Here is a 23504-nt window from a genome sequence, read left to right as displayed (position 1 = left end):
AGGGGACCAGCTTACCCACGATCACAGAGCAGATGCATTAGAAGGCTGGATGTGACCCCAAAAGCCCCTGAGTTCTGGAGGTTGCAGTGGCCACATGCTAGCCCTGGATGAGGCCAGAGGATGGGAGCTAAGCAGGGAGTGGAGCTAACCTCCACTCTCCAGGGGTTCCACTATTAAAGCCTTAGGAGCTGGAAATTTCTGTAAATGCAAAGTCCCCCCCCCCCACCCCCACCGTGAGTTCTATGCTCCCTGGTGGGTAGAGAAAAGAGACCAGAAACACAGAAAAAAAAATGCAGTTTATGTGCAGGGTTCAGTAATGGAGAAGTAACAGGGTCTTCAATCAGCCTCTTCTAGGGGGGCACGAGGAAGCTGAGAAGGGCTGACTTCAGAGCAGAGCGGGTTTCAGGGGGAGGGATTGGCCCCTGGGCCCAGGTAGGAGGCTCGGCTCTCAGGGGCGCTGTAAATCGTTAAACCTCCAGGAAGGCTGAGAGCTGGGCTTCCCAAAGCCGCTTGGACATCCAGCAGGAGTGGTGCCCCAAGTGTGGAGTCCTTCCCTAGGAGAATTGGACTGTGCTCAGCAGGGAGAAACAGCTCTTCCTTCTATCTTTGAGGAAGGAGAGCCTTGCCTGCCCTACCTCTGGTCAGTTAGGATGAAACATCCATTCTTAACCTCCCTGCTTTCACCCAACAGCAAGAGCGTGGGTGGCTCTCAGAGGGCTGCCAGAACTCTGGGGATTTCCCTCCAAAACACAAACTGCCCAGCCTACCCAATCCTGGTAGCTCAGACCAGTTAGGGCCTCCCCCCTAGTCCTGAGTCACCACAACTGTTACCTGGCCCTGGAGAATTTAACCCCTTGACTGCCAGCTCATTCTCACTCCTCTCTGGAACCAATGGCTGCATCTGCATAGGAAAACCCCAGGAAGCAGCTGGCCAACCAAGAGAACTGAGAAGGGGAGCTCTCGGGCACTGGCTAAGGGCTTGGCTCAGCAACCCTAACCTCTGCCCTCCCCACCTTCACCTTACCAGGGACAGCTCCATGTCCAAGTCCATCAGGGTCCACTCTCGCCCTTGGTGGCTGGGGCCTAGCACCTGGGGGAAGCTCTGGGTCAGTGGTGCCTTCCCGACTACACAAACCCCACCAAGCCCCATGCCCCTGCCCTGCTGAAGGTGTACTCACATCCAGGGGCCCCGCAGGCTCCACACTTTCAGGGGGGGCCCGAAGCAGCATGGGAGGCAGAAGATTCTCTGGGCTCCGCATCCCCCTGTCCAGGCCCAGAGTTCCCCTGTGCACAGAGAACTGCTGTCGGCCTGCAGTGTTCACCCCCATTAGATTCCCAAGGATTCTGGATACATCAGGATCAAAATCTGACATCTACAAAATGGTAGGAGAGGACTCCCCACCTAGAGTATACTTAAAGAGTGCCTCTGCCTCCTACCTTTGACCTGAGGTTTGAGTTATGGAGGTAGGGTCATGGGATATATACCCTCTCTTTGCAGTTGTCAACATCAATGGTTCTTAAGCTATTGTGTACTTTACAATGTTTCCATTCACCCCAATGAATTCCTTCACAATAAGTGTTCCTGGGTTCCTGAACCCTACCATAGATATGCTGATTGACCTGATGGGAATTTCTATTTTTCAGGGAACTGTGATACAGGTACTCTTTAGAGCAACTCTGGGAAATTAGTTCAGATCATAGTGCCAGACCTCCCCCTCAGCCACCAAGGAGCAGACAGGGCTGGGAAGTTAGTTAGTGGTGGTCTGTCTGGAAAAGTAGCCCACAGGGCTCACAGTCAAGAATGGACTCTTTTGCTCACCTGTCAGGTACCTCCCTGAGACCTCTTGGTTCAGGCTGTTGGGCATTCCTGGGCCCGTCAGGGCTGAAGCTCCCTTTCCCTTCCAGGATGGCCTGCACCACAGCCACAGGCAGCGGTGGGGGTGCTGTCACGCAGAAGTCACACTCGTTTGGGGCCAGAGCCAGCCCGGCCTCGCCTTCCCCCCCTGGACTGGCCGGCTCTTCTTTGAGCAGTGCCAGGCCCTTCTCCCTGCACCAGAGAAAAGCTTCAACCAGACCCTTGCACTGACTTCCCTCCATTCCCCCATAGCCATCTGGGCTGCCGGGTCATCCCCCACAGGCTCCCCAGTGGGCAGCCCTGTCTGTCTTACCTCCTGCCACCACTGGAAGGAGAAAGCCTGGTCCCATCAGGGGATGGAGAGTCTTCATGGATGTCAGAAATGATAGGGCCCCTGGCCCTGTGAGAGCTGGTGAGGCCCAAGGTGGTCTCTGGGAGGGGCTGTAAGAAGACAGCTAGGCCCAGTCCTTCAAGTCACAGGAAGAGTCAGAACCCAACCAGTACCCACATGGACCAGGTCTACAGAGTAAGGTTTGAGGGGGTAGGCTCAGTCCATGCTGGGGAACCTGGGTCTTGGGCCATGGAGAGGAGAAGCTGGACTCCACCTTCTCTTCCTTTTTGGGAATGGAGGAAAAGAATAGGCTCTCCATAATCCCAGCTATGCCCTAGGGAAGGGAGGAGGAGCAAAAACCTACCGACTGGATAAAGTAGGGATCCTGAAGGACGGCACCAGGTAGGGGGCAGGCACTGAATTTGGCTGCTGTTGGGCATGAGCTCCCCTCATCCAGCATCAGGGACCTGTGCAGGGGGGCGGGGCAGGTTCATCCCCCATGCCTCTCAGCCTGCACCTCCCTCCCTCAGGCCCCAGCAGCCAAGTCAGCAGAGCTGAGGCCTGTTGCCAGGGCATCAGTCACATGCTGGAGGCCGAAGGGGCTCCACCCAGAGATGGGGGCCCTTTGGGGGTGGAGAGGGGAGGGAGGGAGCATGGTTTCAGCCCCAGACCCTCTGCTGTTGGGATGCTTTGGAGTGAGGGGGAAGGGATTGCTGGGGGTGGTGGAATTGGGGGAGAAGGTCCTGGAACATAGGGATCTGGGAATGGGGGTACTTGGTGGTAGAGTTGGGGAGAGAGGGGGAAAGCCCTGGAGGTGGGCCCTTGGGGACATTGCCATGGAGTGAAGAAAAACGGTATTGCAGGGAAGAAGAATGAGGATTCCCAGTGAGGGGTCTACTGGAGGAGATGGAGTTCAGGCATGGGTCCTCTGACAGAGAGGCTCCTGGAAGTGAGTGTGGAAGGGGGGCATCATCCCGGACTTTCTCACTCACAGCTTTCTCTTAGCTCCTGCGTTGCTGGGCCCTGTCTGAAGTGGCCCGAAGAGGCACTGGATCAGCTAAAGAGGAAGCAAAGGGTTAATTCATACTTCGGACCTTGCCCCAACCCAAGGCACTTCCAGGTGGATTCGCCGCCCCGGCAGAGGAGGTGGGTGTGTTCAGGAGTGGAAGAGAGAAGTGGGGTAGGGGGAGAAGAACACCTTGCCAATGACCCGGTGCTGCTGACCATGGCTCTGCCGTAAAGTCACCACCTCCCTCCATAAGATCTCGTTCTGCCTGCGGGAAGGTGTGGGGGAAGGGTGCTGAGGCACCTGAGAGTCCGCCCAGTCACCACCCCCCACAGAATGGCAGGCCTGAACCCACGACCACTCAGACGATCGTCCATCCATAGAGAATAGAGTTCCACAGTTCAGCCCATTTGTCTGGATGGAGGCACCAAGACACGAGAGAGGAAGGAGCTGTGCAGAAGAACAGCCTGGTAGCTAGTGTTCTCTCGTCCAGACTCCCCTTCCCCCCTTCCCCCCTCCTATGCCCCCTCCCCCCCGCACTGCCTGAGCTCCCGCAGCCGCGCCTCGGTGCTCTCCTGCACTCCCCGCAAAGCCTGCACCTCGCCCAGCAGCCGGCCCAAGTCCTCCGGGCGCCAGCGGCCGTCGTCGCTGCGCAGCGCAGGCACCTGTAGGTGGGAAGCACCATCGGATCAGAGTCATCTAGAACACGGCCAGCCGTCTCAACACCTCTATCGGGGGTGCTGGTTCCTGCATGCCGTACCCACCTTGCGCCGCACGCGTTCCAGTAGTTGCTCTCGGCCGCGTACGAAGCTCGGGTGCTGGAATTCGACGTGGTCGCGCTCTGGCCTCAGCAGGCCGCCCTGTTCGATGCTCACCACCTTCCGAAAACCGTCTAGGGAGTGGGGCGTGGGGGAGTGAACTGCCCCATCCCCGCGCACCAAGTCACTCACACCCAATTCCCGTCTTGCCCTAAGGACTCACACATGTTGAGTTGCCGCACAAAGCTCGCCATGTTGCTGTGTTTGAAGTATTGGGGCAGCACTTCCTTGGCGAAGCGGCTCTGGTCGCTTACGAGGAAACTGGTCCCGCTCTGCCAAGAACGCCTCCCGCCCACCCACCGTGCGGGCGGAGACGGGACGACACAGTGAGGCGTGCCCGCCCACGGCCAGGCCCGCGCTCTGGCGCGCGCGCGCGCGCGCGCACACACACACACACACACACACACACTCTCACTCCGCTGGGGACCGGCCACTCCTGGAGACATGGGACGAGGCCAGAACTGCACCAGCTATGAGGCCTAGCCTGGGGCCACCACAGTGTATTCTTACCCTAGCCCAACCCAAAAATCTCTACTGGGTTCTCGGAAAGGAGGAGCAAAGGCCAGGGTTTTTGGGTTCCAGCCCTGGACGGGTCCCAGACCCAAGATGTTACTTTGAGCTACAACCAGCCCCAGCCCTTCCCTCCCTCTTCTGGTCTCTGTTTTCCGATCTGTCTGCTGGGGTGGGGTGGGAACTAACTGACCTCAAAGATCCCTCAGGCTCTGGGTCTCCAGAAGGCTCCTACCTACCCTTTCCTCGGTCTGTAGGAAGTAGCCTCACCTCCATCTCGCACACCCCCTCCAAGGTAAACTACCCAGGACAGCTGAATCGGGGGACCCACAGCCCTATCCCAGGCGGGGGTTGGGTGGCCGTGGATGTTCACTGACGTGGAAGGATCCCGGGGACCACTGGGGAAATCAAGGGGCCCCAGCCCTCACCGGGCTCCAGCGGATCAGATGGTCGGTCCCCGGGTCACCCACCAGCGCCCACAGCTTGCCGAGGAAGGCAGGCACGGGGCTGGGGCCCGGCTCCGTGGGCAGCGCTGCTGGCGCTTCCTGCATGGCGCAGTCTCGGCCCGGCTAAGCGCTCGGGCCCGGGCGCCGCGGGCTTGTCAAAGCCGCGGAAAGTGCTGCGTTTGCCGCCCGCCCCTCCCTACTCCGCCTCCGGGCGCCGGGTCAGGCGGGGGCCACGTGCGAACCCACGGGGCGGGGCTCAGGCCGCGGCCGCAGCAACAGCGGACAGAAAGGGAAGGCTGGGATCCGATGTGAGTGGAGGGTGCGGTGGGGACGGAGACCTGGGTTCGAGTGTCACCCTTTGTTCTTAGGGAGAAATCGCCCGTGCGCGGCCTGGTGTGGGCTGAAAAAGTCTAGAAGGTGATGGCCATGGCCTGGATAGAGAGGGCAGATAGAAGTGAAGGGGTTGGGATGCGGAGAGGAGAAGCTGGCACCCTCCCGAAGAACTCTGAGACATGGTCTTTCCAAGGATGCGGAGTGCCCGGTCCCTGACCGCCGCAGCCGCAGCCGTAGCTTATCAGTACAAATGATCTCTCCTACGCCTACCTGGTGGGGTCCTCTGGCCTCTGCGGGTTCCCTGCTCTCCCTGTTAAGAGCCAGCGCCGCCTTTGCACAGGACGCAGTGTTGCTGCAGGATTTTTTTTATTTCACACTCTCCCCAGAGGCGCCGCCTGAGCCTGTGTCCTGTCTCCCCACCGCCCCGCTCCCCATGCCAGGGACGCGGAGCTAGCGTAGCTTCCATAGGGAAGTGGGGTTGAAGGAGGGTGATCCCACTACGGAAATACACCCAGTGGACTCAGGACGCAGGGGCTGGTCCCGAGGCAACAGAGTCCTGAAGGAGCGGGCTAGTAGTAGGTGCACGCCTAGGCAAATGCATCCAGCATCTCAGTGGCCACATATCTGCTGGGGAGGCGGCTACGCCATCACGCCACAAGAGTGGGCAGCCAGGGATGTGGCTCCCGGGTTAGTTTGAGCGTGTAGCTGCGCAGGCGCGGACAGTGCGCGCGGAAGGCGTGCAGCACGGAGGGTCGCACGACGCAGAAGCAGTGTACTTCGCGCAGGTCCGAGCAGCGCACAGCCAGCAACTCCAGCGCGGCGTCCAACTCCGCTGAGGCAGCGGCGCGCACCTCCAGCGCGCGCAAGGTTGAGGCATAGTGGCGCGCAGCAAAGCGCACAGGACCTACGGTGTCCCCAGAGAGACTGAGGCTCAGCGCAGCCACTGGCACGGCAGGCTGCAGGACCCGCGTCACGCTCTCGTCAGGCAGCGCTGGCTCCAGCTCCAGCTCCACGACCAGTCTTGGGTGGCGGCGGCGCACTGCGGCCCAGGCTTCCTCGGGCAAGGGGGGCGCGCGTGCGTCCTCGGGGCACGCGCACCGTAGGGCCAAGTGAGCGAAAGGCGCGCGGTCTGGCGCCGCTAACACCTGGAGGGCGGTGCCCGACAGGCTGGCCAGGTGCAGCCCAAGGGCGCGCAGACGCGGGCAGGCCTTCAGTAGCTCTAGCACGGAGTCTGGCCTCACGCTGCCCACCAGCGTACAGTTGTTTAGGAAAAGGCTTCGGAGCTCGGGACAGCCCTGTGACGCCTGCAGCACCAGTGCGTCGTCCAGTGTGAAAGGCAAGCGCCGAAGGTCGAGGTGACGCAGCGCGCAGGAGGCCCGACAGATGGCGTGCACGGCGTCCAGGATGTCGCGGCCTGCGTCGAAGAGGGGCTTTTCTCCGTGGCAATTCAGGAGCAGGCTTCGAAGCCCTGGGGTACGACCCGCCAGTGCCGTCAGCAACTCAGTGGCCGCCCGGCGGCTCGGCTCCCTCGACGGCTCAAATTCCAGCCGTAGATTGTGAACGTGGTCCAGGCAGGCGGACAGATATGGTAGCAGCGTACCTTCTCGCTCACAGTCGTAACTTGTGGTTAGAACGGTGAAGAAAAGGCATTGGCCTCGAGAGGCCAATGCCTGTCCCTCACCCTACTGTCCCCACCCTGCCCCCTACAATACACCTCCCAGTCCTGATCATTCCTGGTTGCCCCAAAGTAGACGCTGATTCTAGGGGGACCTCCCACCCTATCCCTTTAGAAGACTTAAGATGCGATACGCCTGTCACTAGTTGAAACTCTGGCAGCGAGAGCCAATGATATTTTAGAAACTGAGCTTTCTCCGAGGTCTCTACAGAGGCCTGGCATGGCTTCTGAACTGTCAGGTTCCCATTCTGACTCAGCTACTCCTTACCTGAGTGACCTGTAGAAAGTGATTAAATCTCTGCCTCAATTTCTTATCTGTGCAATGGACATAATAATACTACCTATCTACCACATAAGGTTTTCGTGGGGATTAAATAAATTAATATACATAAGGCACTTAGAACACCAGTTAGTACATAATAGGTGGCCAATAAATGTTAGTAACGATTGTGCTTTTTAATATCCCTAACCCCCAACTCCATGGAGAAAGGGAGAAGGCAGGAGGGCGGCGCGGAGGAGGGAGAGGGAGGGGCCCGCTCACCTGATGATCGTGTCGTGCCACACCGCGCTGCAGGTAGCAGCAGCAGCCCAGGCTCTGCAGACCCTGGAGGCAGTGGCACGGTCCCGCAGGGGCAGGTGGCGAAAGATAAGCGCCAGCACCTCCTCTGGCAGTTGCTCTCCAGGCTCTGTCATGACCGTGGGCGGGGTGGGAGCTCCGTGCTAACAGCGGTTCTTGCCTGGAGAGAAGGGCGTCTCTGGGCTCAAGAAAGCCAAAATGTTGAGGGGACCACCAGAACCTATGTGTAGAAATGCTTGTGGCCCAGGAATTGCTACATAATTTGCAGAACCCAGTGCAAAATGAAAATACAGGACTCTTTGCTGAAAATATTAATAATCTCAAGACAGTGACAGCAGAGCATTTGACCAAGGTGTTAAACTAAGCATGAGACCCTGTGCCTCTCACTGAACAGGCCTCAGAACCATGAGGTTGGCCCTGGATGCTTAAAGATTCTTTCACACTACATCCTCACTTGTTGAACAAATCTGCATTTTATGCTATACCAGAAGAAATACAGCTACGACCTATGTGCGAAGTTGATAAAGCCGAACATGTAGATTTGGAAAATGCTATCGGGTCTTTCTCCTAGTTACTAAGGTTTACCCTGGGGAAGGTGGAGGGCTGCACTGTACATGACCTGGGACAAATCGTCCTTCCCTCCCTGCCCACCCCCTCCCCAGCTCAAAGAGCTCCTCTCGCCTCTAACTGCCTCCCCATACACACACTCCCCACCCGGACCACCCAGACTAGTCTCCCAGACATCTTCCAGAACTGCTTCCTTCCCTGAACTCTAAGTTCCAGGGAAGGACTGGGCCCAAGACTCGCCTCAAGGGCCCTTGAAATGAGGGCTTCTCAGATGGCAGGGGCAGTAGAATCACCCGCACACTTGTTCACAATACAGATCCCACTGCCCACATACTAAATCAGGCTCTCTGGAAAGAGTAGGACCCAGGAATCTGAATTTTAAGAAGTGCCAGTTGACTCCACCGGTCCCAATTGAGAAACCACGTCCTAGCCGTGCCAGTCACTAGAGAGTGACGATAGGGTTAATAGGGCGAAAGCATTGGAGAATACTTTTAATTGGCAGGGACCACCAGCCAATCAGGAAGCGGGGGCGCGGGTGGGGCACTGCTGAACCGGCTCTGAGGGAAGGCTCCTTCCTTTTCTCCCCCCCGCCCTGGGGAAAAGTCCCGGGTGCTTCCTGAGAAAGGCCGGAGGGGCGGAGAAAAGCTTCGGGCTTTGAGACCTGAGGGGCCTGGGTTCAAGTTTCAATCCTGATCCCGGAGCAGTACAGGCTCAGGTTGGGCGATTTAGGTTCAGCAGGAATTCCGCAGACCCATCCCAGAGCGCGGCCTTTGTTGGAAAGTGTGCATCCTCTTCGAAGTTGACAATTTATTTTAGAGTGCTTGAAGGTTTTCCTACACGTTTCACACCACTTGCTAGTTTTCTGTTTTCCCATATTCTCCAGGTTAACTGTCCCTGCTGCAATTTGCGCCTCGTTATCCTTAGGGCTTCAGATACCCTCGGCCAGGCTTGAACTTGGACCCACCGGCACCCCGTTCTGAGTGTCAAGGAGTAGGAGAGGTCAGAGATCATCGAGCTCAAGCCTCCAGGCGGCACTAGAAAATTATGGTGCCCAGGGGGTGCCTCTTTGTTGATCTGTTTCCTGCCTGAGAAAGCGAGGCAGCGCTCTCCCTTGGGGTCCCCTGGGCGCGTAAATGCCGCAAGTGCCCAAAGTCTCTTGCTGTGGGCAGTTCTTCCCGCCGTCTAACCCTGGGCGCCAGTGTCTTACCTGCTCAACGGACCAAGGGGGCTTTGCCCAGAGGCTGTGGACTGGCGCCTGAGGACAGTGGGAGGGAAGGAGTCACAGGGAGCACGGGGGGCGGGACGCCCGGGCTGACGGGGCTGCTCCGGCTGGGGCGCCGCCCCTGCGCTCCGCGCACACCCGGAAGCAGCCTAGTCCAGTGGAGCAGGGCGGGCGTGGGAATCCGGGCTGGGCCCAGGCCGCCAGGTTAGTGCAGAGGATGGGTGGGCTTTCCCGGGTGCCGGCAGGAACAGAGGCGGATCCCGGCTCAGGAGCGTGGGTGCAGCGCGGTTGTCACCCGCTGCTGCCCGGGCCAGCTGGTGGCGGTGGCCTATTGGGGTGTTTCCTTGGCAGGCGAAAGAGAGCGTACGGACGTTGGCACTAGCGTTCCTCATCCCAGCTAGGGCCTTTCGGTGGTGGCGGGGGGCGGGTGGTCAAGTTCCTACTGGTGGGAAGGCGGGGCGGGGCTCGTTCTGACTTTGTCTGTGAGCAGAGACCTGTTCCCGCCCTAGCCAATTGCACTTGCGAAACGGCAGCACGAGGGTGGGCGCAACTGGAGGCTGGGCAGAGGGGCAGCTGAGTAGGGGGACGCGCCAGGATGGATGCAGTTCTTGAGAGGCTCTGGCCGCGGGCCTTTGCTGTCCACCCAACCGGAGGTGGAGCTGCCCCAGGACAGTTAGGCTATATTAATGGAACCCTGTGCCTGGTTGGCCTCTGGTAGTAGGGGCCTATTTTCTTTAGTTGGTACCCGCGTGTCCCTCTCAGTCTCAGCTCAGTGAAGAGTCTTCTTGACCCAACCCGGCCCCGCCCTCAGAGAGGCGGACTGCGGGTGGATGACGCGCGCGGGGCTTCCCGAGGAGGGGCTTCTGTAGAACGACACGCAGGAAGAGGTTCCTCAGTGGATAACTCGAGCCAAGGGTCCCCGTCCTCGTCTCAATCCTATTATCTGACCCTCCAGACCTCCAGCCCAACCTGTTTGAATTCTCCCATTTGTCCACTAGTGAGTGTGATAGAACATCCCCCCCCCCCCCCCCCCGCCTCCTTCAGGTTTCCAGGGCCCGCCCGCCCTGACAGTCCTGATGGGCAGACTCTGGCCCGGTCCCAGCCCCCCACCACTGCAACTTCCACATTCATGAGGTCAGCACCCTCAAGTCAGGGGGCTAAGAAGACATGGAAGAAGAAACGTTTCAGGGCAGGTTCCCTGCCCTCTGGGCCACTCCCCCTGGGCTCCTCACTTTTTTGTCACTTGTCTTGTACTGCTCTTGGTCCCACTTATCACCTATAGAGTCTCACCCCGTTGTTTTTGTTTTTGTTTTTGTTTTTTTGCTTCCAATTTATGTTGCTTTTTAATACAAAGCAAATATGTCTATTTTACATAAATTAGAATGTTGCTAAATACAATGAAAATACCCACCCCCCCAATCTCCTTCTCCACCCCCTGCAGAGGTAAATACTGCTAGCTAGCTTCCTGTTAATTTCCAGACTATTGCTTTGGATAAATACACAAGTATTAATATGTTTTCTACCAAAAGGTTATGGGGGAGGGAGGCTCAAAAGGCATGTCCCCTGTGCTCATACTGAGGGTGGGACGGACCATCATCAGGTCTGGGTGATGTTGGAGGGTCCCTGCCTGGCTAGTTACTGTCCCAGCTGTGGCTCTCGGGTTACGATCTGGGGGCAGATCTGAAATGCAACCTCTGTTTTGAGGTCAGGATTCCTACTCCCTAACCAACAAAGTCCAAGGGACCCTCTGGCACCCCCCCCCCCCCCCTCCACACACACACACTGCTGAGGCTCCCTGTTCCTCATGTAAATGGATGCCAGCTGGGGCCATCCCATCTGTTCTGCCTACAGCAAAGACATCCTGGGTGCTTACAGCTGGGGCTCAGCACCCCCTCCTAGCCCACTGTATATAAATACAGATGATCAGAGATAAAGAAGTGTGACTGGTGAGGCAGGAGGTGGGGTCTTGAGCCAATGTTTCTAGGAAAAGCGTAAGATGTTGTCCCAGGGAAGGTGGGGAGGAAGAATCATGCTGCACCATGCTGCCTCATGGGAATTCTCCCCCCCCCCCCACCCCGGTCTAGGGCTAGGGTTTGGTCAGAAGATAGATGGAGGAGATACTAGCACCAAGGGGCCCTGGCTCTGTCTGGACAAGGAGGGAATCTGTAATAGAACAATTTGAGTTGTGTAAGACAAGAGCCCAGCTCCAAGGACTTTAAAACAAAAAAGGAATGATTTAGGTCACATAACTGAGAAGTTCAGGGTGCAGCTAGAGCCAGGGGCATAGTATGGTTAGGCATGCATCTCTTCATCCCTTGGCTCTGTCTCCTTCTGTGTCAGTTTTATTCTCAGCCAGGCTCTTTCCAGGCAGTGGCAAAGGAGTCCTTATCCTTCCTTCCAGCTCAGCCCCGTGGGAAGGGAAACTAATGTCTCTTTCTTATTGGTACAGCCAAGGTTGCAGGTTGATTATGATTCACCTGAATCCTATACCCAACTCTGAACTAATTATTTCAGGAAGAGGAGTGGAATATGAAGATTGGCCAGGCCTATTTCTCTCGCTCACACCTGGAGCTAGGGAGTGGGGTTAGCGCCCCCAACAGGCACATGGGTAGAAGAGGGAAGGCCCCAAAGTTCAGCCAGGATTGGGGAAGGGAATCTGGGCACAGGTCAACACTAACAGGTATCCTTGGAAGTGAAGCCAGGAGGTATGGTAGGAATGCAGGTGAGAAAACCTATTGGGGGGGGGGGGGGGCTCTGGTCCCAAAGGGGTACTCGGGGCTCAAGTTTAAGCTGAAGGCATACCAGGACATGGGTTCGGTTGGCTGTGGGGCATGGACACTGCCCAGGATAAGGATGTCTCCTATCAGCTTTCATAAGGGAGACATCCTGGCCTGAGGGAGGGGTGGGGGGTTGGGAGCAGAACTTCTCTGCCTCCACTGCAGTATAGTATCTCTCTTTTTCTTCCACTGTGACCCTGGGCTTTCTCTGAGAAGATAGTGGATGGACAGTACTCACTCCAAGTCTGGGCTGAGCTGAGCTGGGCTGGGCTGTGCAGAGACAGAAGCACAAGGGGCTGCCTGTGGGATGATAAACTTCCCCTCACAAGTGTGCCAGCTGGGTGGGGACAGCTGGGCCATGCAGGACTGGACACTTGTCTCCAGGGCTGGGTTGGGGTGATCTGGATGCCTGTCTATGTCTCCAGGAGGCAAGATGGCGAGTGGGCCAAATGGGCCCGAGGAGTGGGTGGGCAGCGCATACCTGTTTGTGGAGTCCTCGCTGGATAAAGTGGTCCTGTCTGATGCCTACGCTCACCCCCAGCAGAAGGTGGCGGTGTACAGGGCTCTGCGGACTGCACTGGCAGGTGCGTGGGTGGGGGGGTACTTGAAGAGGGAGGGGAACTTGGGCCTTTGTGGGCGGGGCCAGGGGCTGAGGCCCCACCTCCTGAACTCTGTGGGCCCCTTGCTTAACCACCGTGTTAAGGAAAAGATATGATGGGGTGGGGAGGAGGGAAGAGGGGTGCTTGGTTTCATAAATCTGTCTTCTCTGTTTATGCATGTGTGCCCTTGGGTGTAGACATGTGTCCCCGTCTCTGTGTATGATCTACCTATATGTGCACTAACGCCCCCCCACCTGCTTGATGCCCTCTACTCACCAGACCAGCCAGCTCTCTGCTTTCTACTAATCGCCCATCTCTCTCTTCTTTTCCTCTCTCACTGCAGCACTCGTTGCCCAAGACCCCTCCCTAGTACCTACCTTTCGGGGGAGCCCCCCTTTCCCTTCTCGGGGCAGAGGCCACAGGAAGCTGAAGCCGTTTGGGGGATCCGCTTCCTTCCCGGGCAGTGGGAGCCACAGTTGGTGGAGCCTGAAGACCTGAGACCTCTCCCTCCACTGTCCTGACGGGTGCCCACCCAGAAGGCTTGGCTGCCCTGGGCATACGCCCCTCTCTGTGCTGCAAAGCCTCTCCCTATGTCCCTTTTGCCCACCCTCATTTGAGGCTTCAACGATGGGGCTGGGGTGGCACCCATTCCGTCTTACGGTGCTCCCTGTGATAGGTTCTGGCTTTCATTTTGGGTTGTTGCTGTGTGCATGCCAGTTTTGTTTCCCAGCTGGGAGCTAGGAACAGGGAGGGAGTCTGCGCGGGCTTCACCCCACTACGGTCGCTTGGAGAACGGCCCCGCATGGGGACCGCCTGTCGCCTGACTGTCCGCCTCCGCAGAGAGTGTTGGGAGTCCGGAGGTGCTGCAGATGCTCAAGATCCACCGCAGTGAACCGCAGCTGATTGTGCAGGTGCGTTTCTGCGGACGCCAGCCCTGCAGCCGCTTCCTGCGAGCTTACCGCGAGGGGGCGCTGCGCGCAGCGCTGCAAGGGTGCTTGGCAGCAGCACTCGCCCAGCATTCGGTGCCGTTGGAACTGGAGCTGCGCGCTGGCGTGGAGCGACTGGATACCTTGCTGACGGATGAAGAGCGCTGTTTGAGTTGCATCTTCGCCCAGAAGGTGCGGCTGGGCCAGGGCCAGGGCCAGGGCCAGGTTGGGGTGGGGCGGGGATCCGCAGCTAACACACCTACCGACGACCCCCCACTGCCCTCCCTAGCCTGACCGGCTGCGGGACGACGAGCTCTCTGAGTTAGAGGATGCGCTCCGGAATCTGACATGCGGCTCGGGGTGCCAGGGTAGCGACGTGGAGGTCGCTCCGGTGCCCTCACAGTCCCTGGATGCCTCTCTCTCAGATGAGAAGCCGCCGCCGCCGCCATCTGGCCAGACTTTTCTGTTCCAGGGTCAGCCCATAGGTGAGGCGCGCTCAGAGGCGCAGGCAGGGTCACTGGGAAGATGGAGTTTGGGGAGGAGCAAGGTCTGGGCCGGGTAGTACCTGGGTGGGAATGGAGGGTACCGCTCCTGGCTTCCCGAGCTCATTCTGCTTCCCGCTCCCCCCGCAGTGAACCGGCCGCTGAGCCTGCAGGACCAACAGACGTTCGCGCGCTCAGTAGGCCTCAAGTGGCGCAAAGTGGGGCGCTCCTTGCAGCGAGGCTGTCGTGCGCTGCGGGACCCGGCGCTCGACTCACTGGCCTATGAGTACGAGCGCGACGGGCTGTATGAGCAGGCCTTCCAGCTGCTGCGGCGCTTCGTGCAGGCCGAGGGTCGCCGCGCCACGCTGCAGCGCCTGGTAGAGGCACTAGAGGAGAACGAGCTCACCAGCCTGGCAGAGGACTTGCTGGGCCTGGCGAATCCCGATGGCGGCCTGGCCTAGGCTGGGTACCAGAGAAAGGGACGATCGGCCAGTTGTCCAGCCCAGGTTTGGAGCACTTGGATGACCCTAGAGTCCCTTCTGCTGCTACTGCTGAGCTCTGTCCATCCATGGGACTCTGAGACCACACTTATAACCCCACTTAGCCGAACTGTTGGAGCTGCTGGGCAGTGTTGATTGCCTTCTTCAAGAGTTGGGCAAGCACCCACCATGCCTACTGGGGTGCCACTGGGGATTTGGCTCCAGATACTATGACAGAGACAGAGTGCATGGGTGACCTGCTGCAGCAGTCTGCCCACCCCAAATGAAGGGCTTCTGGCCAGCCCTTACCTCTTCACTCACTGAACAGGTAACTGCTCATTAAGCACTTGCTGTGTCCTAGTTATCATCCAGGTGCTGTAAATACTGTGGTGAACAAGATACATGAAACTGCCTGCCCCCAGTTCATACTCAGTGTCGGACTGCAGATATTAAGCAACTGTAATAAAAGATCACCTGTTTTTTTGATGTGAAAAATAGGGGTTAGGCTTCTGGGGAGAGATAGGAGTGTGAATAGGGGAGACGGTGGGGGTTTGAGAGAATGGCAACACTCTGGGCATAGCCAGCCTCAGGTGAGGTGTTGGGGAATGTTAGAAGAACAGGAAGTTTGGAATGGCTGCATCTAGGGGTGGGTGGGTTTGTAGAGAGACCAGACCAGTTGGTGAGTATGGGAGGCAGATAGCTTGGGGACTGGTGAGCCATTTTATAGAGTTTGGATTTTATACTGAGGCCAGTGAGAAGCATTTAGAGGGTTTGGGGAGTTAAGGTTGGAAGGCTGGTGAGGAGGGAGATGGGGAGGGAGGAGGATGGAGAGAGGGGAGGGGAGGAGAGAGAGGGTCTAGGCTAGGGCAGTGGCAGCAGAGATGGAGGGAAGGGATGAACACCAGGAGTTTAGGATGAAAGATAGCAGGCCTAATGACACTGGATGAGGAGTGAGAGTGAAGGAGGACCTCAGGGTTTCAGCTTTTGTCAGCTGGATGGAGGGTGGGGTTGCCTGCTGAGATGGGGGCCCTCAATCTCCAGAACAACTCTCTGTCCACCTGGGTCCCGGATCAAACCCTTTGCTCACGGCATGCTTCAGGAATCCCCTAGCTGAACCATCCCTGTCCGTCCAATCTGGCCTGCAGGAGGCTATGCTGATTTGGGGCACTAGGGACCAGGGGGCCCAAGAGGTGCCTCTGGGGAAACAGACTTAAGTGCTTGCTGTGAAGTTAAAGCAGAGGGGGTTGACCCCCTGTCCTGTGTCCTAGTGGATAGATGGAGAGAGGGGGCAAAGGAGGACAGAGGGAAGAGTTCCAGACTGAGTTCCAGAAGACCTGGGGCAGTGCTCTTACTTTCTGCTTATATGATGCTGGGCAAGTCACTTAACTCCCTGAAAGGCACTGTCCCCACCTAGACATGAGCAATGAAAGCTGCTACCAACGTTGTGAGAATTGAATGACCTGTCTTTGGTGTGTGTGTGTGTGCGTGTGTGTGTGTGTGTGTGTGTGTGTGTGTGTGCTCGCGCGCGCAGCGCGCGCGCTGGAGGGTGGGAGTGGGGGAGCATAGAACTAGGAGTAGGGAGGCAGCCACGTGTCCGGGGCCATTTATAATTTATAGGTCCTGCCTGGTAGAACCAGGGCTGCTGGTGAGCTGAGGAGAGGCTCTTCCAAGATAGTCTGGGACAGTGGCCAAGTAGATGTCTAAGACGCTGGGCCTCAGGGATTTGGGACCCGCCTGCCCCAGGCTCCTGCCAGCCAAGACCCTGTCCCACTCCGAAGAGGTGGGGGTGTGGAGATTAACCAGAAAGGCTAATGTTTCTTCCTGCCCTCACGGAAAGGCAGATTTGGGGCATTTGAGCCCACACCGAGACTAGAACCCACCTTCTCAGACCTTCCCAGAGAGTTGCCTGTGGGGATTCTTCTCAGAGATTAGTCCCCACTTGGAGACAGCGCTCCCTGAGGCGCCAGGGCGGAGCTGAGCTCCAGATGTCCCGGCGCGCACAGCTGGAGGGTCACGTGGCAGCGGCCCCGGCCCCCCTTCCTGCCAACGCTGCATTTGGCCCAGGCCCGGTTCATGGCTGCCCTTGGGACCCTGCGCTGAGCCCCGGAGCCCTGGCGTCCGGGGCCGCGCCGCTCCCAAGGGACGAGAGTGAGTGTCGGGATCCCAAGGACGTGGTGGGTAGGGAGGGGTGGAAGGGATTCGGCTACAGCGCGGGAAGGGCGGGTTGGGAATCGGGCCGAGGCTCCGAGGCTCCCGGCCTTGAGGAACCGTCCTGGGCCGGGGTTGAGGGGTGGGAATTGGCTACTAGGAGGAACTTCCAGCCCCTTCAGGGTGCCCATCCCAGTGCTGGTGGGGGTGGGGTGGGGTGCCACGGCCCGGAGAAGAAAACGCCGGAGGACGAATGGCTGGTAGCGGAGACCCTCGGCTTGTGGCCTCAGCCCCCTCCCCCTGGGGAGAGTGGGGCTGGGAGCCCCTACCAGCCGCTGGCTTTCGCGGCAGGGGCCCCTGACTGAGTTTCTCCGCAGGGGGCGGGGGCGTGAGCCACGCGGACATGAGGCGGAGGCTGCGCCTACGCGGGGACGCGTCGATCACGCTTCTCCTTGGCACCGCCCTCGGCCTCCTGCTCTACACACAGCGCGAGGGCGCGACCCCGACGACCAACGCACCCCGAGCGCAAGGGAAGGTAGAGGCAGCGCCTACTCCGGGACTCCGAGTCTTCCAGGCACGGGACGCGGACGCGGACGCAGCCCCAGCCCCAGCCCCTCTGGTCTACGAAGGGGACACACCGGAGCCGCCCACACCCACGGGACCCTTTGACTTTGGCCGCTACCTACGCGCCAAGGACCAGCGGCGCTTCCCCTTGCTCATAAATCAGCCGCACAAATGCCGAGGAGATGGCGCACCTGAAGGTGGACCCGACTTGCTCATCGCCGTCAAGTCAGTGGCGGCGGACTTCGAGCGGCGCCAGGCCGTGCGCCAGACGTGGGGTGCTGAGGGCCGTGTGCAGGGGGCGCTCGTGCGCCGCGTGTTCTTGCTGGGCGTGCCCAGGAGCACGGGCACTGACAGGACAGACGCCGAAGGGGAGGGCACGCGAACCCACTGGCCAGCCCTGCTGCGTGCCGAAAGCCGTGCATACGCGGACATCCTGCTCTGGGCTTTTGACGACACTTTCTTCAACCTAACGCTCAAGGAGATCCACTTTCTGGCCTGGGCCTCGGCCTACTGTCCCGAGGTGCGCTTCGTTTTTAAGGGCGACGCAGATGTGTTTGTGCACGTGGGAAACCTGCTGGAGTTCCTGGCGCCGCGGGACCCGGCGCAGGACCTGCTTGCGGGTGACGTGATTGTGCAGGCTCGGCCAATCCGCGCGCGGGCTAGCAAATACTACATCCCAGAGGCTGTGTATGGCTTGCCCGCCTACCCGGCCTACGCGGGTGGTGGTGGCTTTGTGCTTTCAGGGGTTACGCTGCGTCGCCTGGCCGGCGCCTGTGCACAGGTTGAGCTTTTCCCCATTGACGACGTCTTTCTGGGCATGTGTCTACAGCGCCTTCGGCTCACACCGGAACCTCACCCTGCTTTCCGCACCTTTGGCATCCCTCGTCCTTCAGCGGCGCCGCACCTGCGCACCTTTGACCCCTGCTTTTACCGAGAGCTAGTTGTAGTGCACGGGCTCTCGGCGGCCGACATCTGGCTTATGTGGCGCCTGCTGAACGGGCCCCATGGCCCAGCCTGTGCGCGTCCTTGGCCTGCTGCTGCTGGCTCTTTCCGGTGGGACTCCTAGGTAACTTCATGGCCCCAAGATCTCCTTCATTCAGACCCAGGATAATTATTGCCGTGTATGTAATTCTCTCCCGGAGGCTGAAGAGTTCAAAACTCTAGCCCCATTTCACCAGGAATTGGCCTCTACGGGGCCCCAAGGAACTAAGATTGTGCTTGGCTCCTGCTGGCCTGGAACCATTCGAAAAGTAGTCCTTTGAGACAGCCAGGGCTGAGGCCATAGAGCACCAGGCTCTGCCAAACAGGGACATGTTTGGTCCTCCTACTACCAAATAGGTTTTGGGGAGCTGGGATGGGTGGTGGTAAGAGGCTCACGTAGTCTGACCCTAGTCCTTGGTTTGGAGGCCCTAGAATGCTGCAGATGCAGTTTTTTGTTTTTTTTCTCCAAGGCTGGAGGAGGTGTGGGGGCCTGGCCTCGGTCCTCCAGGCAGGCATTTGGCTTCCCACCTGCACCTCCAAATCAGATTTTCAGCCCTGGGCAGATCTTTAAATCTTCTGAGGTCTATCCTGAAGCCAACCCCTCCTGGGCCCTGGTCTGGCTGGAACACCAGGGACAGAGGCACACAGGAACAGCTGAGTGCATGGTCCCACCTAGAGTCTCCCCACTGCAGAACTTTCACCCATACAACAATGCCAGTCTCCTACTAGAGGCTATGCTGCCCCACTCAGAGGAGCCAAAGAACCTAAGATAAAGCTACCACCATAAAAGTACCCATATTCTTCAACCACCCAGTTTCTCAAAAATCAACACCCCATGTTTATTTTAGTACAAACATCCCAGCAACAGCACGTGGTAAGCCGCTGCTGAGGGCATAGGCCTTTATTGGAGAGGTATGGGCAGGGCATGAGGAAGGTTCCCCTATTCTAGGAGGATGGGAATAGTCCTGGCTGCCCCAACAGTGGGATCTAATGTGGGCTGGGGGGAGGGGGGTCCTCCGGCCAGGCCACAGTCCAAATAGGAAGACACCAGTCAGTCACAAAGTTATGGGAGCGCCACACAAGCCTGGCTGTAACCCAGGAACCACTTAGGAGCCTGGGGCAGGTCCCCTGCACATTCATTGTTAAACTCTACAGGATGAGGCTGTACATGAGTTAATTACAAAAGAGTCATATTTACAAAAATATGTACACACATTTGAAAAACTCACAAAATTGTCATCTATGTATCACAAGTTGCTAGACCAAAATATTAAAAATGGGATAAAATTATACATTTCTCTTCTCAATTCTTTTCAAAAGGATTATTTTTAAAGCACATATGCTACTTTCCTTAGACCCATGTAAAGACTGAGCAGCCCAGCTTTCCTTGAGCCCCCAGAGGCCTTGAACCATGAATGGGCCTGGCCAGGGGACACTGCCCAGGGTTGGGGCAAGAGAGCCAGCCCTCAGTGCAGAACAGAATGCTGAAACAACAAAAGGAGGAAGATGTCTTTGGCTAAAACTTTGGCATTAAATAAAAGAGGCAAACAGGATGGAAACATGCAGCCTGCCAGCCATGTTGGGGAAGAGTGGGGGCACAGGTGACCTTGAAGGCTGGCTCCAAGAGGGGTAGGAACAAGGCCTGGGCACATACCTAGATGGTAAAAAGTTGTGTTTCAACCAGTTGGGCGTGCCTACTGGGCCTGGTAGGGAGCGCGTGCAAGGAAGGGACAGGGAAGGGCAGGTGGGCCACGTTGGCCACAGCCAGCTCATCAAGTAACTAAAGTAGATGTAGTGCAAAAGTTGCAACCAAGTACTATGGACATGCTACCTGCTTGCCTTAAGGGTCACGTGGCAACAATGGGCCAAAGGCAGGACCTCATCCTCGTCCTCGGTGCCTGTGACCTCAGCCACAGAAAGAGTCCCAACTTTTCCCAATGTGTGTGGGGCAGAGGAGAAAGAACCCTGCCTCCTTATGTGTTAGTCGAGGTCTCCTGGGTCCAGGTATCAAGGCTCAGAGTTTGTGCTTCTCTTTGCAGTCGGTGTCCTCTGTTGGCACCAGCAAGCCGAGGACAGAGGAATATCTGGGCCTCTCACTCCATGGCAGAGCACCCAGTCTGAGCCCCACCTCAGAACATCACAACAACCCTTCAACACTGGTAGGGTGTCCAAGAAAACCCACAGGGTGGCACATGGAAGCCTGCTGAATAGGATGCAATGCACATCTCCACAGGGCAGAGGGGCATGGGCGGTGATGTCCTTAGGGGAGCTCCGCTGTTCTCAGGTGGGCACCAGGCCTGGGGGGGCCATACAGGGTCACCGAGGCAATATGGTTATTCTGCATGACCTGGTGTGAGTAGAGGACAAGGAATCAAAGGGAAGGAGAAGAAGGGATGTAGGCAGGGCAGGCAATCATCCATAAAAACCACCAGTGAGGCTAGTACTGGAGCTGTGACTGCAGAGAAAGGATTTGAAGCAGCTCCTGTGCACAGTGGATTGTTCCATGTACAAAACACCTGCACACAGGGGTAGGCTGATCCCTAAACGCCCCCAACTCATGTTAGAGCTCATCTCTGGCCCAGAAACTGCCTGCTCTTCATGGAATACATCAACTTCACTATACCTATTTATCCAGTCCTTCTGGAACTGCTTGGGGCCTACTGAAGTTATTTGGGTGTAGCAACCAAAAGGGAAAACAGGGACAGCCCATTCCTCTCCCAAGCCAGTGGGGCCTCTATAGACACTTACCCATAGCACATTCTTTCATATGGCATGCAAAGGTACCCAACACTCTTGTGGTGAGCCCCACTTGCCCCCTGGCGTTTCCTCTCCTACTGTATTTACATTCTCAAATATGTGGGATAGCCATCACCTCTCACCTTGTTGGATATAGATCACTGCTTTAGCCTCCATCATCCCAAATTTCCCCAACATAGTTTCTGAACCCTTACTGTTGAATGTGGGTAGGTCAGATTCTTAGCAGACAGGGTTACTGTGGAAGGATTAACTCACCCAGCAGAGCCGTGAGGCCCTCCCCAACCTTTCTCCATCACTTGCCCATCCCTGGCATGGCCACCAGCCCCTTAACCCCCAGGGCTTACCTCAAAGATCATCCGCTGAAGACCAAAGCAGAATGTGGAGCCAAATGGGTTGGTGTTGTTTGGGGAGGAGGACCTGAGGCCAGGGAAGCCAGAATTAGAGGGGCAGACAAAAGCCGAGGCCAGGCAGGGCATCCAGTCCCTTTTGGGATGGGGGCTATTGTCCACTGGTCTCTCATGGCTTTATCTGTTTCCCACAAAGGCCCTTGAGGTCCCAAGGGTGGTGACAGGTCTTATTCAAGCTCTGAATCCTACACAGTCTAGTGGTACACAGAAGGTTATTACGAAGTTAGAGTGGCGTGGCAAGAAGTTAGGAAGGAGGAGCCACATGCAGCATGGCAACTGAGTACAAAGCTGTGGGCTGCAGCCTGTGAAACTCTGATGGGAAAAAAGAGTCCAGGGAAGCCAATGAAAAGTGCTTTACTTTCTGAATAACTAGGGGTGAAAGGGTCCCTCTATCTGGAGGTAGCTGGAGGGGGGCTATCACAGGGGGCAACCTCTCTGGTACAGGTAAACATGCAGAATAGCTGGCCCTGTTGTAATGTGCAGGGTGGGGGCAGGAAATAATGTCTGTGGCAACACTAGCAACTTCTGTCATTTCTAAGCCATAGGCATTGCTAGGCTTCCCTACCCCATCTGGGCTGTGAGGAGCAGGATGGGGTCATCAGAGACAGCAGCCTCCTGCTCACCTGTGTAGGACAACAGGCTTCTCCACAGGGTGGCCCAGGAGCTCTTGGATACTGTCCCACTGCAAAAGGGATGGGGGTGGCAAGAGCTTAGCAGAGACCTAACCATGCCTGTGACCAGTGGCTGGCCCATAGGATGTGGGCCCCAGACTGCTGGTGGGCTCACACCCACTTCATTTTGGGGCTACATCAGGTGGGAAAATATGAGCTCACCTTGCTGTAGGTTGTGCATGTTTCTGTCTGACCATCTGCATTTTCTGAAAAGAAACATAGGGTGGGTTGGTAGCTGGCCCAGCACACCTGTGACCCCAGCCCTAGGCGGAATCCAAACCTGGCCACCCTGTGCATTGGGGTTGGAGTACAGAGGGAAGGCAGATGGGCTATTTCAGAGTTCTTGAATGGAAGAGGGTAGTGAACCAGCAGATGGACAGCAGTCACAAGACTGACCTGGAAGCACCTGGATAATCATGTATAGGAAACTCCCCGTCAGAGACAACCAATCCCCACTCATCAATCCCATGGTCAAAGGAAAAGACCTTTAGAACCTTCAGGAGACTACAGACCAGAACAATACAGCCCCAGAACAAAGAGCCCAACCCAGAGGAGCTGAGGCTAAGGGCAAAGGCTCCATAAACCCAACCATTAGCATTTCTGTTTGGATCACGGTCTCTTCTCATCATGAGAGACTAACTCTCCAAAACAGTTTCTTTACTCTGAAGATATTCACTACTTACCTTTCTTTATGGCTAGTGGGATCTTGAACTCACAGCGATGATAACTAGAGAGAGAAGTCAGATAGGTAAAGGCTGGGCCCCATGAGAGGCCTGACCCCCTGTGCATCTCAACCCTGCAACCCAGGAAAAACATAATGAATCTGTCCCCCAAAGCCCTGGCTCTGGGGTCTAAAGACCCTATCATCTTGGATAAGATACCAAGCTCTCTGAACCTATTTCCCTATTTGTAAAATGGGTACAAATGGAGAGATAAAAGGTATTGGACACTGTACCAGGAACAGAACAAACACTCAAGAAATGTTTGCTTCCCATAAAACTAAGAATTTAGGTACAAATTAGTGAGCATTCAAAGCCACAGCTCTCTTTTACTGGGGATTTTTAGTTCAAAGCTCAGTTTTGGAGGGGCAGGTATAGGTATACTCACATGTTAAAATTATAATGCCCAGGGTAATTGGTGTGTAGGACAAACTTCTTCACTTTGTGTGTATTTGCGTCAAAGAGGATATCCTGGGATAGAAAACAAGGATTTCCAAGTAGGGAAAGTTACTGAGGTTGGGAAAGGACATGTCCAACTCAGAGACGGCCACTTCATAATAGAGATGCCTCTGGACAACAGCCTTCTGCCAAACAACAGTCAAGGGAGCAGCTGAGGCAAGCAGCCTTAACTGGACATTTTCAGTAAAGGGGGGG

At 57.0% G+C, this 23504-nt stretch overlaps 5 protein-coding genes across 17 annotated transcripts in view; 2 read left to right on the top strand and 3 right to left on the bottom strand.

The window, feature by feature from the left end:
- Positions 1-282: 282 nt before the first annotated feature.
- Positions 283-5701, bottom strand: HSF4 (heat shock transcription factor 4). Of its 5 annotated transcripts, none has more exons than XM_019455633.2 (14): positions 5570-5696; positions 4949-5397; positions 4174-4282; positions 3957-4084; positions 3733-3857; positions 3385-3460; positions 3179-3243; positions 2551-2653; positions 2169-2296; positions 1820-2047; positions 1179-1344; positions 1025-1090; positions 832-901; positions 283-554 (listed from the first exon to the last, which is right to left on the bottom strand). In XM_019455633.2, exons 2-14 carry the CDS (start codon positions 5069-5071, stop codon positions 403-405), a joined length of 1539 nt encoding a protein of 512 aa, XP_019311178.1. In that variant the 5' UTR covers positions 5072-5397; positions 5570-5696; the 3' UTR covers positions 283-402. The 5 variants fall into 5 exon arrangements, 4 of the variants coding, with proteins under 4 accessions (XP_019311178.1, XP_019311180.1, XP_019311181.1 ...); XM_019455635.2 differs by having other exon boundaries at positions 1179-1284; positions 5570-5688; XM_019455636.2 differs by lacking the exon at positions 4949-5397 and having other exon boundaries at positions 5570-5685.
- Positions 5649-21469, bottom strand: FBXL8 (F-box and leucine rich repeat protein 8). Of its 3 annotated transcripts, none has more exons than XM_019455660.2 (3): positions 21398-21469; positions 7516-7711; positions 5649-6919 (listed from the first exon to the last, which is right to left on the bottom strand). In XM_019455660.2, the coding sequence occupies exons 2-3, from the start codon at positions 7665-7667 to the stop codon at positions 5947-5949; spliced, it is 1125 nt and encodes a 374-aa protein (XP_019311205.1). In that variant the 5' UTR covers positions 7668-7711; positions 21398-21469; the 3' UTR covers positions 5649-5946. The 3 variants fall into 3 exon arrangements, with proteins under 3 accessions (XP_019311205.1, XP_019311201.1, XP_019311204.1); XM_019455656.2 differs by lacking the exon at positions 21398-21469 and adding an exon at positions 9326-10366; XM_019455659.1 differs by lacking the exon at positions 21398-21469 and adding an exon at positions 8608-9319.
- Positions 9448-15082, top strand: TRADD (TNFRSF1A associated via death domain). Of its 3 annotated transcripts, XM_019455654.2 has the most exons (6): positions 9491-9544; positions 10385-10474; positions 12543-12701; positions 13557-13834; positions 13932-14127; positions 14275-15082. In XM_019455654.2, exons 3-6 carry the CDS (start codon positions 12551-12553, stop codon positions 14583-14585), a joined length of 936 nt encoding a protein of 311 aa, XP_019311199.1. In that variant the 5' UTR covers positions 9491-9544; positions 10385-10474; positions 12543-12550; the 3' UTR covers positions 14586-15082. The 3 variants fall into 3 exon arrangements, with proteins under 3 accessions (XP_019311198.1, XP_019311199.1, XP_019311196.1); XM_019455653.2 differs by lacking the exon at positions 10385-10474 and having other exon boundaries at positions 9448-9544; XM_019455651.2 differs by lacking the exons at positions 9491-9544; positions 10385-10474 and adding an exon at positions 10481-12062.
- Positions 16213-19582, top strand: B3GNT9 (UDP-GlcNAc:betaGal beta-1,3-N-acetylglucosaminyltransferase 9). Of its 2 annotated transcripts, none has more exons than XM_019455644.2 (2): positions 16213-16751; positions 17129-19582. In XM_019455644.2, exons 1-2 carry the CDS (start codon positions 16589-16591, stop codon positions 18379-18381), a joined length of 1416 nt encoding a protein of 471 aa, XP_019311189.1. In that variant the 5' UTR covers positions 16213-16588; the 3' UTR covers positions 18382-19582. The 2 variants fall into 2 exon arrangements, with proteins under 2 accessions (XP_019311189.1, XP_019311190.1); XM_019455645.2 differs by having other exon boundaries at positions 16665-16777.
- Positions 19135-23504, bottom strand: part of PHAF1 (phagosome assembly factor 1) — a 30658-nt gene continuing 26288 nt past the window's right edge. For all 4 annotated transcript variants that reach the window (XM_019455646.2, XM_019455648.2, XM_053906555.1 and 1 more), the window contains exons 12-17: positions 23239-23321; positions 22815-22858; positions 22294-22337; positions 22084-22142; positions 21398-21470; positions 19135-20643 (exon numbers count right to left, since the gene is read on the bottom strand). In XM_019455646.2, the coding sequence (XP_019311191.1) occupies positions 20557-20643; positions 21398-21470; positions 22084-22142; positions 22294-22337; positions 22815-22858; positions 23239-23321 (390 nt within the window). In that variant the 3' untranslated portion in view covers positions 19135-20556. The remainder of the gene's footprint in view (positions 20644-21397; positions 21471-22083; positions 22143-22293; positions 22338-22814; positions 22859-23238; positions 23322-23504) is intronic.

This window comes from Panthera pardus, unplaced genomic scaffold (assembly GCF_024362965.1).
Source record: "Panthera pardus isolate Hobbes unplaced genomic scaffold, ASM2436296v1 HiC_scaffold_19, whole genome shotgun sequence".
NCBI lineage: Eukaryota > Metazoa > Chordata > Mammalia > Carnivora > Felidae > Panthera > Panthera pardus.
The sequence above is the reverse complement of the archived record's forward strand: the minus strand, read 5'-3'. Positions and strand labels throughout refer to the sequence as shown.

Excerpts from the sequence above, each read along its gene's own strand:
- HSF4 (XM_019455633.2), bottom strand. The coding sequence starts at position 5,071 with ATGCAGGAAGCGCCAGCAGCGCTGCCCACGGAGCCGGGCCCCAGCCCC. Across the intron at positions 4,283-4,948 it reads ATCTGATCCGCTGGAGCCCG|AGCGGGACCAGTTTCCTCGT; the intron begins GTGAGGGCTGGG and ends CGTTCTTGGCAG. Across the intron at positions 3,858-3,956 it reads TGGAACGCGTGCGGCGCAAG|GTGCCTGCGCTGCGCAGCGA; the intron begins GTGGGTACGGCA and ends TCCCACCTACAG.
- FBXL8 (XM_019455660.2), bottom strand. The coding sequence starts at position 7,667 with ATGACAGAGCCTGGAGAGCAACTGCCAGAGGAGGTGCTGGCGCTTATC. Across the intron at positions 6,920-7,515 it reads TGGCACGACACGATCATCAG|TTACGACTGTGAGCGAGAAG; the intron begins GTGAGCGGGCCC and ends TCTAACCACAAG.
- TRADD (XM_019455651.2), top strand. The coding sequence starts at position 11,870 with ATGAAGATTGGCCAGGCCTATTTCTCTCGCTCACACCTGGAGCTAGGG. Across the intron at positions 12,063-12,542 it reads GAGGTATGGTAGGAATGCAG|GAGGCAAGATGGCGAGTGGG; the intron begins GTGAGAAAACCT and ends CTATGTCTCCAG. Across the intron at positions 13,835-13,931 it reads GTTGCATCTTCGCCCAGAAG|CCTGACCGGCTGCGGGACGA; the intron begins GTGCGGCTGGGC and ends TGCCCTCCCTAG.
- B3GNT9 (XM_019455644.2), top strand. The coding sequence starts at position 16,589 with ATGTCCCGGCGCGCACAGCTGGAGGGTCACGTGGCAGCGGCCCCGGCC. Across the intron at positions 16,752-17,128 it reads GCCGCTCCCAAGGGACGAGA|GGGGCGGGGGCGTGAGCCAC; the intron begins GTGAGTGTCGGG and ends GTTTCTCCGCAG.